The following is a 12,889-nucleotide window of genomic DNA, read 5'->3' on the forward strand; positions in this document are numbered from 1 at the left end:
TGGATTTATTTTGTTAAAAAGAGTGTTTTGACTTTTTCCTAAGCAGTCCACGATATCTCTGCAGCACAAATAGCTGGTACACTTAGCAGGAAAACCTGAAGGTCTGCGGGATGGGGCAGGGTCACAGGCTGAAGGGAAACTGGCCTTTTAACTTACCCGTGTGTGAAGGCTGGAGAGGAGAGAAGATGCTGAATGTTTCTGCCACCTCAAAGGCTCCCAGCCAATTGAGTACAAAGAAGAGTTCAAAGGCAAGGCAGGCTCCTGACTTCCACCTCCTAGTGTGGCTGAGGGGAGAGGTCACTGCTGGTGGAGCCACTGACCAATAAAAGAATGTTTGGAAACTCTGCTCAACAGATAAACTGGGGATCCACTTACACCTCCCTCCCACCTCACAGACATTCCTAACTATACAGCCCGAGTCCCTCCAGCCTGCCAAGACCCTCACTTGTCTGCCTTTTCTGGTAGATCAAGGGGCCTGGGATAAGTACGTGCCATTTGACTATAGAGAAATGTTTATTTGCACACCTCCTCCTGCCTTCCAGAGTAAGAAAGTGCCTCATCCTAAGCCTGCTCAGATGCTACTTCCAGTCCATCTGTCCTGATGTTAGCTGACTCCTCCTCCCACTTCAGCCCCTGACATGCTGCAGAAAGCTCATGTCATCCTGTCAACCTTCTCTGAGCGCGTACCGTATCCCCCAGATGACTAGTCCTCATTGTGGGTGGAATCACAGATTCCTTACCATCACCCATACTCCCCATGAAAACAACACCTAGGCCTTCAAAAAATCAATTGGCTAGGCTAGCCAGTTAGCTCATAAAGGGCAACCAATAAGTCAGCTTCACATTGTTATAACTACTATCCTCTAATGATTTAAGGAACTGTTTAACTCACCCCAAAACCCTCGTGAGCCCCCCAAGGCTGTCCAGTGCCTGTGTGTGGACACTGCTGGCTGGTGGCCTGCGGGAGTGTTTCCCAGACACACTCTTCTATGTTGCCCTTTCCTCCAACCTGCTCACCTAACTATGGCACTCGCTGAGCTCGAAGCTCCAGCCTCACGTTTAATCTCAGGGAGCTGCACGACCACAGCTAAGGTCAAGAGGAAATTTAACTCTTTTCCTTGTCAGGACGAATGTTCTTCTCCCTTAACAACTGAACTCCCCAGCTCAGTAAGGACCTGGGCCATGTATACACCAGGCGACTACAGCCTTTCTGACCCCAAACTTGAAGGTGCAGACTGTTGTTGCAATACCTTTCTCACCAAGATCCCACCCCACAATTCTGGATCAATTCAGAAACTCATTCTCTCTCTCATCCAGGGAGTACAAAGCCCTGAGCTGAGCACTGTTTCTTCTTCACTGAGCAGCAAAGAGGTTGACACTCCTATGAAGAATAGCAGCTCAGGGCATTTGGGACTTCTTGGAAAGACTCAAACACTGAAATGAGTCACCTAAAAGTGGATGGAGACCTCTGCTGGTGACAGCTGTCCATGCAGCTCCCTTAGGGCTTCAGTTCATTCTGGCAATCACCTAGGAGCATTAAGCTATCAGCCTCGGGTGCCCCAAAAGGTTCATGCCTGTCTTACAAGACGGCCCAAATCTGTCCTTCCTTAAGAGAACTCACTAAGATGCAGCAGTTTTTCAGAATCAGGTGGAGACTATTTTTTTACTTACTCCTGCCAAGGTCAAGTTAAACACATGGAAGGTAAACAGAAGGCAAAATGATAAGCATAGTTTAGAAACAGCATATTTTGTTACAGAACAAAAAGAACCTTCACTCTCTTTGCTGTAGTCCCCTAAAGGTCCGCAGGGAAAGGTCTCAGGGCAGGCAGCACGGGAGATGCTGCGGAGCCTCATGGGAGGGAAATCACTGGGAGTGTGCCCTCAAAGGGGCTCATAGGCCCTGACCCATCCTCTCTTTCTCTGCTTCCTGACTAGTGGAGTGACCACTCACTCCAAATGCTTCTGCCATTGCCATCTACTGCCCTCATCAGAGGCCACACCAGGGGGCTGCCAGATCTTGGATCTGAACCTCCAAACTGTGAGCTAAATAAGCCCTTTCTCTTGATAAGTTAATTGCTCAGGCACTCCACTGCAGTGACACAAAGCTGACTAATGCACTCTCTGATCTTACAGGTGACACATTATCAATAGTATAGTGGTTTTCAATTAAAGGAATTTTGTTCCCCTCACCCCAAGGGGGACTTCTGGCAATGTCTAGAGACATTTTTAGCTGTCACAGCTTGGGAGAGGGGAAGATGCTGTTGGTATCTAGAAGCACTTGAACCCAGTCATCCTTGATACCTAACTGGGAATTACTTCAACCAGATCATCTCACAGCTAGCTGCTATCAGTGCAGTCTAGGAATGTAGGGTTGGAAGGGAAAAGAGGTCAGTCTGGGATCACAGAATACTAGAGAAAGGGAAGCAAACCAACAGGGCACCAATGGAGAACTGTGGACAGTCAGATAGCAGCACCAGGAAAGAGGGCCCGGGAAGCCCTCCTGTGTAAGATGGCATAGCGCAGGGTGTCCGCCACCAGAGAAGTAACTACCCCTTGTTAACAGAGGTGTTTGGGGGAGAAGAGATGACTACTGAGCTGTTCAGGGAGAGCAACGGTCTTGCTGGGACAGGAGTTTCGTGGAGTTCTTAAATAGCTCCAAGGAACATGAGGGATAATTTAGCCAAGCCCTTCATTTCATAAATAAGAAAATGAGAGCCTAGCAGCATGGGTGATTTACCATGGTCATGCAATTAATAGGGACAGAGCCAGGGCTCCAGCCCAAGTCCTCTGACTCCAAGTGTGTCTCTTGGAACCCACAGAGTGTACAGCACCCTGTTTTTAATGATTGCATTCTTTCCATCTCAACAGTTCATGACTCTGAGCCCACCACTGAAATGACCGGGGGCTGGCCTCAGGCCCCTAGTTCCTGCAGAACAACTGTATTCGGTGAGCTGGTCTGAAAATCAATGACTCTTTCTCAACCAGAAGGACTGGTAGGGTGGTGGGGAAGAGAGGTGAATGTATAGGAACTGCTCAATTTTACCTCCCCAGTTTGTTCTTATGGAATATGATTCAGCATGTGATTCTATAATTAGTTTTGTTCATAAATACAGATGCCACAAAACGTAACACAAGGAGTACAAACACCCTGATGCTTCAAAGGGTATTCTCCTCTACATCAGTTTTAAGAACCACAGGTTCAGAATAAAAATCTAGAGATCTCAAAAGTGATTTTATAATCCTAATGAGGTGAGTAGTTAAGCAACAGGGGGAAGCCCACAAACTTAAAGTAAACATGAGCACACTGTGACACAGCCAGCAGGGAAGCTCATCATTGGATTGTTTTCCAGTCCAATCATGCCGACATGTTGGCTGCGCACAGTGGCATCACCAGTAATCCAAGAGGCTTAGGAGGCAGAGGCAGGAGGACTGAGAGTTCACACCAGCCTCGGCACCTTAGTAAGGCCCTAAGCAACTCAGTGAGATCCTACCTCTACATAAAATACAAAATAGGTCTGGGGATGTGGCTCAATGCTCAAGTGTCTCTGAGTTCAATCCTTGGTACAAAAAAAAAAAAAAAAAAAAAAAAAAAAAATGCCAAAATGTTTCACAGATGAGGTTTCTGAGGCTCAGAGTAGGTAGATCCTTGCCCAAGGGCACACAGCTTGCATCCAGCAGAGCAGGCATTCAACACAGACAATCTAAGAACCTACAGACTTAATTACTGTGTGATAGGAAGTTTGGTATTTCTGTACTTTGGATAAATGTCCCAGGGCCCATGTATAGAGGGCTCGACTCCCAGATGGTGATACTAGGGGTGGTGGGACCTTTAAGAGGCGGATCCTAGTGAGAGGTCTCCAGGTTGTTGGGTGTACTATAAAGGGACCTGGTCCCTTCCCCCCCACCCTCCCTCTCCCCACCTCCGGCTTCCCAGCCATCAAATGAGTGGATTTGTTCCACTACCTTCTCCCTCCATGCTGTGTGGCCCTATGTAAAAGAATGGGAGATGAGACCAAAGCAACAAGTGTGGGAGCTGAGGGAGGGAGGAGTGGTCACTAACACCCAGGCCCAGGGGGGCAGGGTAGCCTGCCAACAGCACCGCAATCCAGAGCCTCCTCAGGGCACACCAGGTGACTGTCCCCCTCACTCAGAAAGAAGCCTGAGGCCCCTTTTCTGGCCAGGGTAACTGCAGGCCCCCAAGGAAGTGGAGCCGAGCTGAACAAGGGGATGGGGGAGCCAAGCTGAACCCAAGGATGCGTGCCCAGAGCACTCCGGGCTCTTCCCCTGCCCGTCTCCTGCAGAGATGTGACAACAATAAAAAGGTTTTAAAAATCTATTTTTAAAAAAGGAAACAGAGCTGGGGCTGTAGCTCAGTGGTACAGCGCCCGCCTCCCACATGTGAGGCACTGGGTTCGATCCTCAGCACCACATAAAAATAAACAAAGATACAAAAAAATTAGATTTTTTTTTAAAAAAAAGTAAACAGAAAAAAACAAATATATTACCAATTTGGGGATAGACTTTTAAATTTCTAATCCCAGTAAGATTTACTCTAAGAGAAGGAAAGACCAGGAGGACTCACCGGGCAGCCCAGAGGAGTCCTTGAGGCAGTCAGAGCCGAAAGGCGGAGAAGGGCAAATGCTCCGCCAGGCAGAAGGGAGCATTGTCACCAAGGCCGCTGACCCAGGAATCGAGGTCATGTACACAGCACCACCGTCACGTCACAGGCACGCAGAAGCACTGCCTGGAGCGGCCAGACTCCCTGTCTCAGTCATGAGCAGCATCACCTGCTGCGACTGTGAACCTTCTTCCCGAAGGCTTCGACTTGGCGTCCCTGAACCACAACAGGCTTCCCCTAGTGGAGCCTGAACATTCCAGACAGTTAACATTTTGAACCTTACTTGACGCAACTCGCCCAGCCCTGCTCTCCTATCATTTAGGTTTGGTGAGCTGACACAGGGAAGAGACAAACCCCACTCTGGCATTTGACTGCTGTCCCTGTGTCCAAGAACCGCGTCCAGCATGTCATCCCCACCCTGCCTCCTCCCCACGGGGCTGTTGGCCTTGGCCTCTCACCTGTCTCTGCATTTCCTCAATCTGTCTTTGTGGGATGCTCTGCAGAATGCTGTACACGTCTGACATCTTTTCTTCGGGAACCACCACAGATGCTCTGGACACAACAGAGAAGCAGTGTGCACACATCACCCTCCACGGAAAGCTCTTACAGAGAGTCTTGTTTCATTCGTATGAGCAGAAACAACACCCGAGCCTGCTTCAGCCACATCCGGACAGGGAGGGCCTCTCTCCATCCCTCCTCCTGACCAGCCTTCTCCAGGGAGCTCTCAGCAGCTCTCATTCCTCCCTCCACCCCACCATGGGCCCCGGTCACACTGGTATTCTCTCAGTCACTTCACACCACACTCTGCCCTACCACGGGTCTTGTGCATGTGAATCCCACCTCCCAGGCACACTACTTTCCACTCTCCTTTGTGCTTCCTGCATTAACTGTATTGCCTTCCCCCTTAAGCTGTCTATGAAAATCCACTCACTTATTCAGCATTTATTTATAGAGGACCTACTATGTGCTGGACACTGGGAACACAACAGGACAAATCAGTCAAGGAAGGAGAGGTGGTAAGCAAGCCACGGGAATGCCAAGGGAAGAATGCTCCAGGAAGGACTAAGCAGGAAGCAGCACATCAGTTATGTTCCCAGAACAGCAAGCAAGCAAGCAAGCCGCCATGGCTGGAGCAGAGTAAACAGGATGGAGAACACCAGGAGCCAAGGAGAGACGAGAGGGAGGTCACAGCAAAGCAAATAAGGACAGGGTACTGTCAGCAAAGCAAATAAGGACAGGGTACTGTCAAATGGAAACCACCAGGAGGTGTTAAGCAAAGGCCTGGCAAGCGTGATTATGCTCGCACAGGACTGTGCGGTCCACAGTGTCAGAAAAACTACAGGAAGCAAGCTCAAGAGCAGGGAGACCTCCAGGACCCCTGCAGAAGCTGGCAAGGTATGAGGACAGGGGAGAGCTGGTGAGAGAAGGGCAGGGCCGTGCTCACAGATGAGTCACGGTGACAGGGGAAGGGAGGACTCTACGACCGCCTGCAGGACGTTGACTAGAGTTATGCTTGTGTAAGTTAATTAAAATCTAACCCATTTCTGCCCACTGGGCTAGTCCATGAGGAGGGAAGCTGCCTGCTCCACTCACCAGCATGGCCCAAGCACCTGGCAGGTTGCCTAGCAGTAACCGTGTGATAAGCATTTATCAAACAGGTCAACCATTTCTACTATACAGATGGGACAACTGAGGCTCAAAAACGAGTAAACAATTGACCACAGTCACATGCTAGCCAGTAACAGAGCCGGTTATCTGACTTAAACCTGGGCCTTTCCACCACTTATCCATAATCACAACTACCCAAACAGGTCTATTCTCACAGAAATGGGCGTTCATGCCCAGCTCAAATCACCAGCTCTGAGAAGCCCTCACTGACCCACCGCCAACAATGGCTACCTCCTTTTCTAGCATCCTGTCCTACCAGGGCTATGTCATGTCACAGTTTTGGTAATTGCTGGCATAGTTGTTTGTCTTCCACTACTAAAAACCATGAGCTTCTGGGAGCAAAGGTTTGACCTTGCACATTCTGGTATCCATGTTCCTAACAATGCCTGGCAAATAAAAGGTGTTCAATAAATGTTTTCATAGGCAGTTAAATGCTAGAAGTAGCTTATCGCTTCTCTACAATATAGTGAATAACCTCACATTCTTCCCTTTTCTGGGTTTTCACAGCCCCTGTGCGTACATCTGCCATGGCATTCATCACAGAAAGCTGGGCAGGTTGTGCATCCCTCATACAAATGTCCAAAATCCAAAAAGCTCCAAAATCTGAAAACTCTGGAATGCCAACATGATGCCACAAGTAGAAAATTCCACACTGTGAAACTGTTTCATGCACAAAATCATGTATGACATTTCCTTCAGGCCATAAGGTAGATTATAAAACATCAGTGAGCCAGGTGCAGTGGAGCACACCTGTGATCCCAGCAGCTCGGAAGGCTGAGGCAGGAGGATAGAAAGTTCAAAGCAAAAAAGCAAGGCGCTAAGCAACTCAGTGAGCCCCTGTCTCTAAATCAAATACAAAATAGGGCTGGGGATGGGGCTCAGTGATCAAGTGCCCCTGAGCTCAATCCCCCATACCAAAACAAACAAACAAACAAAAAACTCAATGAATTTCATGTTTAGATCTGGGTCTCTTCCCCAAGATATCTTGTTATGTGTATGCCAATGTACTAAAACCTGAAACACTTTGGGGGCCCAGCATTTCGGATAAGGAATGCTCAAGGGATATTCAACCTTAATCAATGGTTTGTCTTCCCACCCCACCCCACCCCCAGGTCCTTGTCTCCTCAGAAGCAGAAACTGTGTTATTCACAATAGGCTTTCAATAAATATGGGATGAATAACTAAACGAATGAAATAGTGCTATTTAAATTGTTCAAATACCCGTGGAGATCAGACTTGGATAAATATCAAAAAAGCCATGAGATAAAGACAGCAGTCAAGCATCTGAGGCAAGGGCAGGACTGAGAGGGACACAACTAAGGAATCAGTTTGCAACACAAACCACCAAAGTCTCAGGGAAATAAAGCTGAGAACAGTGGGCAAGTCCAGGAACAGCACAAGGCAGGATCCCGGTTGTACTTATCCCTGGGGATGTTTCTAAGTATACCCTCAGGCAGAGGCTCTCCAACACCCACCAGTACATTGTACAAATTCAACAGAAATTCTGTAGCCATGGCAGTCTGTGGAGGCTACAAATCAGGTTAAGGATGGTTTTAAAATTCAGAATCCCCAAGGATAGGGCCAAAAGTGGTGGCACACACCTGTAATCCCAGTGACTTGGGAGGCTGAGGCTAGAGAATCACAAGTTTGAGGCCATCCTGGGCAACTTAGCAAGACCCTATCTCAAATAGGGAGGATGTAGTTCATGGAAGAGAGACTGCTTAGCATGCATAAGGTCCTGGGCTCAACCCCCAGTGCCATAAAATAACAACAACAACAACAACTCCTCCTCTCAGGTGAGCCTACTCCCCTATCAGCTGAAAACTACTGCTCTGGGCTAGGAGCTGGGAACTGCTTTGTGGAAAGGGCCAAATAGTTTGGTAAGCTGCACAGTCTCTGTGCAATCACTCAAGTAACATGACAATAGTTTCAATCAAATTTTACTTACAGAAATAGCCATCCTGCAAATTTGGGCCAGAGGCCTCAATTTCATGAACTGCTCTAAGCCAATGTGCTATGCTGAGGGCCATTGCCAAGTAGGAATGACGCATCGAAATTTCCTTGCCAGCGTACCCCATGTTAAATGGACTTGCCTTGGAAATTCGCTGTGACATTGCATGTGTGTTTGGGAAAGGTGACCCTGCTCAAGGACCAGGGTGGATCCAGGTTTAGGGTGTATCCTGCAGGTTTTAGGAAGTATCTCGCTCCTTGGGTTTAGGGCGTTCCCGGTTTAAGACAATCTGGATTTAGGGAAGTTCCAGGTTTAAGGTTATTCCTGCTGGGAATAGGGCGTATCCTGATGCCTGAGTTCCCGTTGAGTTCTTTTGGAATTGAGAAAGTATTTGGGACGTGAATTGGGCGGGCAGAACTTGGATTCCCCCAGAATGTGTTTGTAGAGGGCCGGTGTGAGTTCCGGAATAAAGAATTGCTGTTTGAATCTACAAGGTGTGTGGTTGCTCGTGATCTTGTGCCCAGCCAGACTGCGGCAGTGCTAAGTCTCCAGATGGAAAATACAACAGAACAGACCAAAGGAATATAGGTGGGCCATCACTTATTCAAAAAGCTAGACCAGGTACTTAAGATTTTGAATGTTTTCAGATTTTAGAATATTTGCATACACAATGAGACATCTTGGGGACAGGACCCATGACTGAACAAGAAATTCATTTAGGCCTCATATACAACCTACATTCGTGAACTGAAGGTAACTGCACAGTACACCTGCATTTTGACCGGGACCTATCATATGAGGTGGAATTTTCCACTGGTGGCATCATGACAGTGCTCAGAAAATTTCCAATTTTGGAGCATATCTGATTTTGCATTTTCAGATTACGGATGCTCGCCCTGTCGTTCTCCAGCCTAGGTACACATTACAGTCACCAAGGGGCTGCTGATTTCTACTGCTTGCAGACCTACCAGCTAAAGTTGACGAGACGGAAATACCCACCTCTTCCAGTCCAGAACTTCAGAGAAAGGCAGAACATAGGAGTCGGCAATGACTACGGGGACACAGCCAGCCTGGAGCACGTCACTCAACACGGCCTGGCCCAGCCGAGCACCACGAAGGACCACACAGAAAGTAGCCTCCTGCAAGAACACAAGCAGAGGGTAGGGATTACCAACCAGCCTTGCCATCCCTCGGACCATGAGCCCCCTCAAGGCGTAAAACCAAGCGACACGGAGGCACCTAGATTCAGAAAAGACCAAGACCATAGTTCACACACATCAAACACTTACAAGCTTAATGTGAGCCTTTATGTTGCCACTCTGCAGTGTCATTTAAATGACGTCTGAACTGGTGTCCTGCACGGGTTCAAAGCCAACCAGAGTCTTCCTCGGCATAGGCCACCTCATGAGCTCCTGCAGCCTAGCTTCCCTTAGCACTGGTGGACTGCGTGAGCATGCCAGGGCCACTGCTGACACGGCTTACAGCGCTTACCACACCCCCCTTGCTGGGGAACACAGGGCCCTTTGGAGGAGCCCCTAAAGGGAGAGATGGAATCGCCACTCATCTTCCTACTCCCGGGGCTTCTAGCAGTGTCTGCACGCAGAAGACATTCAATTAGGAATGCAATGCCTTTGAAAAGACATGAAGACAGACACGTTTTGTCTAGAAACAATGAACCCAACGAAAGAAAGATGTCAGAAAAAAATCTCTTCTTCACTCCCTCCCTTAAATGCCTCCCCACATGTGGGAGTGCTTGGGAAAATGAGAGAGGAACAGAGGAAAGACAGCTGGGGACCAGAATAAGGGACAATTCCTTCCAGAACACTCAGTTTCTCCCAGGTTGTACCTCTTCAGAGAAAAAAAAAATGTTGAAAAGTAAAACATCATCTAATCTCTAGAGAAAAGGAAAGTTCAGAAACGAAAGAAGAGAGGAGAGAGGGAGATGGAGCAAGACCGCAGCACCTGGAGCTGCAGGTGGAAGGCTCGCCGCCCGAGTGGCGCCCACATGTGGACACAAGTGTGATAACCACTTCTCCTGTCTAGACAGGGTTACTAAACTACTCCTGCTCACATCACCACTGTTATCAGTCAGACATTCCAGAGGCCACGTTTCTTGAGAGAAAATATTTTAACAATCTCAGCATGGGCCCACTCTCGGGAGATTTAAAAAAAAAAAAAATCACACTAGCTCCTTGATATTTCTCCTGAACAATTCTGAATTTTGAATATTTACAAGAACGAGGCTCATATTCTCCTTCCCCAGCCCCTGTGCCCTTGGATGCTAAACACTCACCTCTAAGACACCCCTAAAGGGATGGTTTGCCTTTGTCTGTGGAGGTACACAAGATTGAAGTAAACACCAAAACCAAAATGAAAACAACCCCAAAAACCCTGCACTCCCAGGGAAAGCTGACTACAGTCTTGTGGGCTAGCAGGGCTGGCAAAGCAAGTTGCCACCTTAAAGAAGGATGTCTCTAGATGGCCCAGGAGCACAGAGGTAAGAGCAAACACACCTGCCTGCTTTGTCCATGTGGCTTCCTGTACATCTACCAGATTTGCACTGGTGAAATACAGTGAGTATCTGAAAGGAGCCTGAACTGTCACAGACCAAGCTTCCTATGAACACAGTACACCAGACACTCCGGCGGCACCTGGAGGTCTAAGTTCATGGCAAAGAGCAATACTCCATTTTCTTCTCCCTTTGGGTAATGTTCCTAGTTGCATGTGGAAAACAAACAACTTCTGTTTGCTAGGATCAGCTGCAGCCCCAGGAAGTGACTTCTCCTGAGCCTAATAGAGGTCATGAACGACACTCACCTGCAGCACCTGCGGGTAATCGAAGACCTGGTGCTTGTGGCAGCGCTTGCGGACAGAAAGGGCGCCCTCTGAGAGGTTGCTGCACTTATCCAGCACCAACACCGACCCTCCATGTTTGGCCTGCAGAGCGTCTAGGTCCTCTCTGTACTCGGGATGGACAGCCATCTGAGAGGACAGGAGGAAGTATCGCCGAGGACTACAAAGAGAAGAGAAGGTGACTGGAAACCTGCAGTTGGTATGTCAGTCAAGGTTAAACAAACTTTGATATTCAACTCACAGCAACAAGTGCTGGCTTACCAGTCTTGATATCCACTGATTTTTGTCTTTCGGAAATTATACTCTGTGGCATTACTGAAATTTAAAATATTTCATACTGGAAGAAGATAAGGTATTATTTGTTCACATTCTGAAATAGTATGTAATCATAAAAGTTTTACTTGGGAAAGTTCTCAGTGCTGTAAGGAAGTGCTCATTATATGCCAAGCCTATGAGTACATGCCTGGAACCCACACTATGAATACATTTGTGTGCAGAGAACAGAAGCTGACTGACTGGTTATTTGGAAAGAACATCAAAATGTTAAAATTAGTTAAATCTGACTCTCGACTCTGAAAAGAAACTGAGAGTTGGCTGCATTCTTCAAACAGGGAGGTGGGGGATTCTACTCTATGGGCAGCACAGTGGAACGGCATCCCTACACCAGGCAGAGGCTCCAAGGAAAGAATCCCCAATGTCAAGGCCACAAGGACAGTAATGGAAGTTGAAAATTAGAAGCAGAAAAGTCTATATTCCCAAAGCATGGGTGTCCAACGATGCTTAAAAGAAAATGGAGGGCAAAAAGGATTTCTATGTAGTTCTCCATAAGAGACAAAAATATGAACATAAAAGCCAGGCACAGTGGCACACAACTGTTGTTCCAGCTAATCAGGAGGCCGAGACTTGAAACCAGGAGCTCAAGGCCAGCCTGGGCAACAGGTAGGACTGAACCTCAAATAAAGAAATAACAGTGAACACAAAGTAAATTAGTAAGTCTGAAGTCAAGGGAAAGATTTTGGGGAGAAGATGGAAAGTAATTACTTCCTGGAAGGTAGGTGGGCAGCCCAGACAGTGCCAAAGTCCAGGGCATGAAGGGGAACTACCAGAAATCACCACCAAAGAGAAGACACGTATACAGCAGGTCCAGGAAGAAATGAAACACCACGGGACCCGCAAGCAGCATCGCTTACATCTAGTCCAAACGGCTCAGGCCCAGAGAAATACCAGGGCTCTGCGTGTCATGGGCAGCACCATCAGGCAAGCCGGGATGACACCATGCTTCAGGAAGAACCAAAAGCCTGCGGGTTGTAAACTCATCTCCATTTTGCTTGCTTGCTTTTCTCCCCTTACTTTCTTATATTTATTTGGAGCCTCCAGCTGAGGAGAGCCTTACCATAGAAACCCACAGCCAAAGAAGAGACCCTCTCCAGCTGAGGAGGTCAGTTTCCTTCCTAGAGCATGAAGCTCCAGGGCAGGGGGCACCAAGCAATAGGTAAGGAAGGTGAACACCTGCCGACCAGGCAGAGCCACTAAATAAGCCCAGAGATGGGCATGGCATCCTCCACAGCCAGCTCTGTGACCCCCCCTCAGACTCTCTCTTTTGGCAATTTCTTTGTTCAGCTGAACTAAGAGCAAAAGGGCATTTCCCACATTACAGTTAGGACAGAACAGGGCCAGCAGATTTGCTAGAACTTCACTGTCTAGGAGAAATCAGCTATAGGCAGCCAATTAGGCTTAATGAAAATTAAATAAAATTTAAAATCCAGTTCCTCAGGCACTCTAGCTGTATTTCCAGTGCT

At 47.9% G+C, this 12,889-nt stretch overlaps 1 protein-coding gene across 3 annotated transcripts in view; it reads right to left on the minus strand.

Moving 5' to 3' along the window:
• Nucleotides 1-12,889, minus strand: part of Ext2 (exostosin glycosyltransferase 2) — a 184,466-nt gene that overhangs the window by 148,112 nt on the left and 23,465 nt on the right. For all 3 annotated transcript variants that reach the window (XM_077797465.1, XM_077797464.1, XM_026399167.2), the window contains exons 5-7: nucleotides 11,055-11,250; nucleotides 9,237-9,376; nucleotides 5,077-5,170 (exon numbers count right to left, since the gene is read on the minus strand). In XM_077797465.1, the coding sequence (XP_077653591.1) occupies nucleotides 5,077-5,170; nucleotides 9,237-9,376; nucleotides 11,055-11,250 (430 nt within the window). The remainder of the gene's footprint in view (nucleotides 1-5,076; nucleotides 5,171-9,236; nucleotides 9,377-11,054; nucleotides 11,251-12,889) is intronic.

This window comes from Urocitellus parryii, chromosome 4, assembly GCF_045843805.1.
Source record: "Urocitellus parryii isolate mUroPar1 chromosome 4, mUroPar1.hap1, whole genome shotgun sequence".
NCBI classification, from domain to species: domain Eukaryota; kingdom Metazoa; phylum Chordata; class Mammalia; order Rodentia; family Sciuridae; genus Urocitellus; species Urocitellus parryii.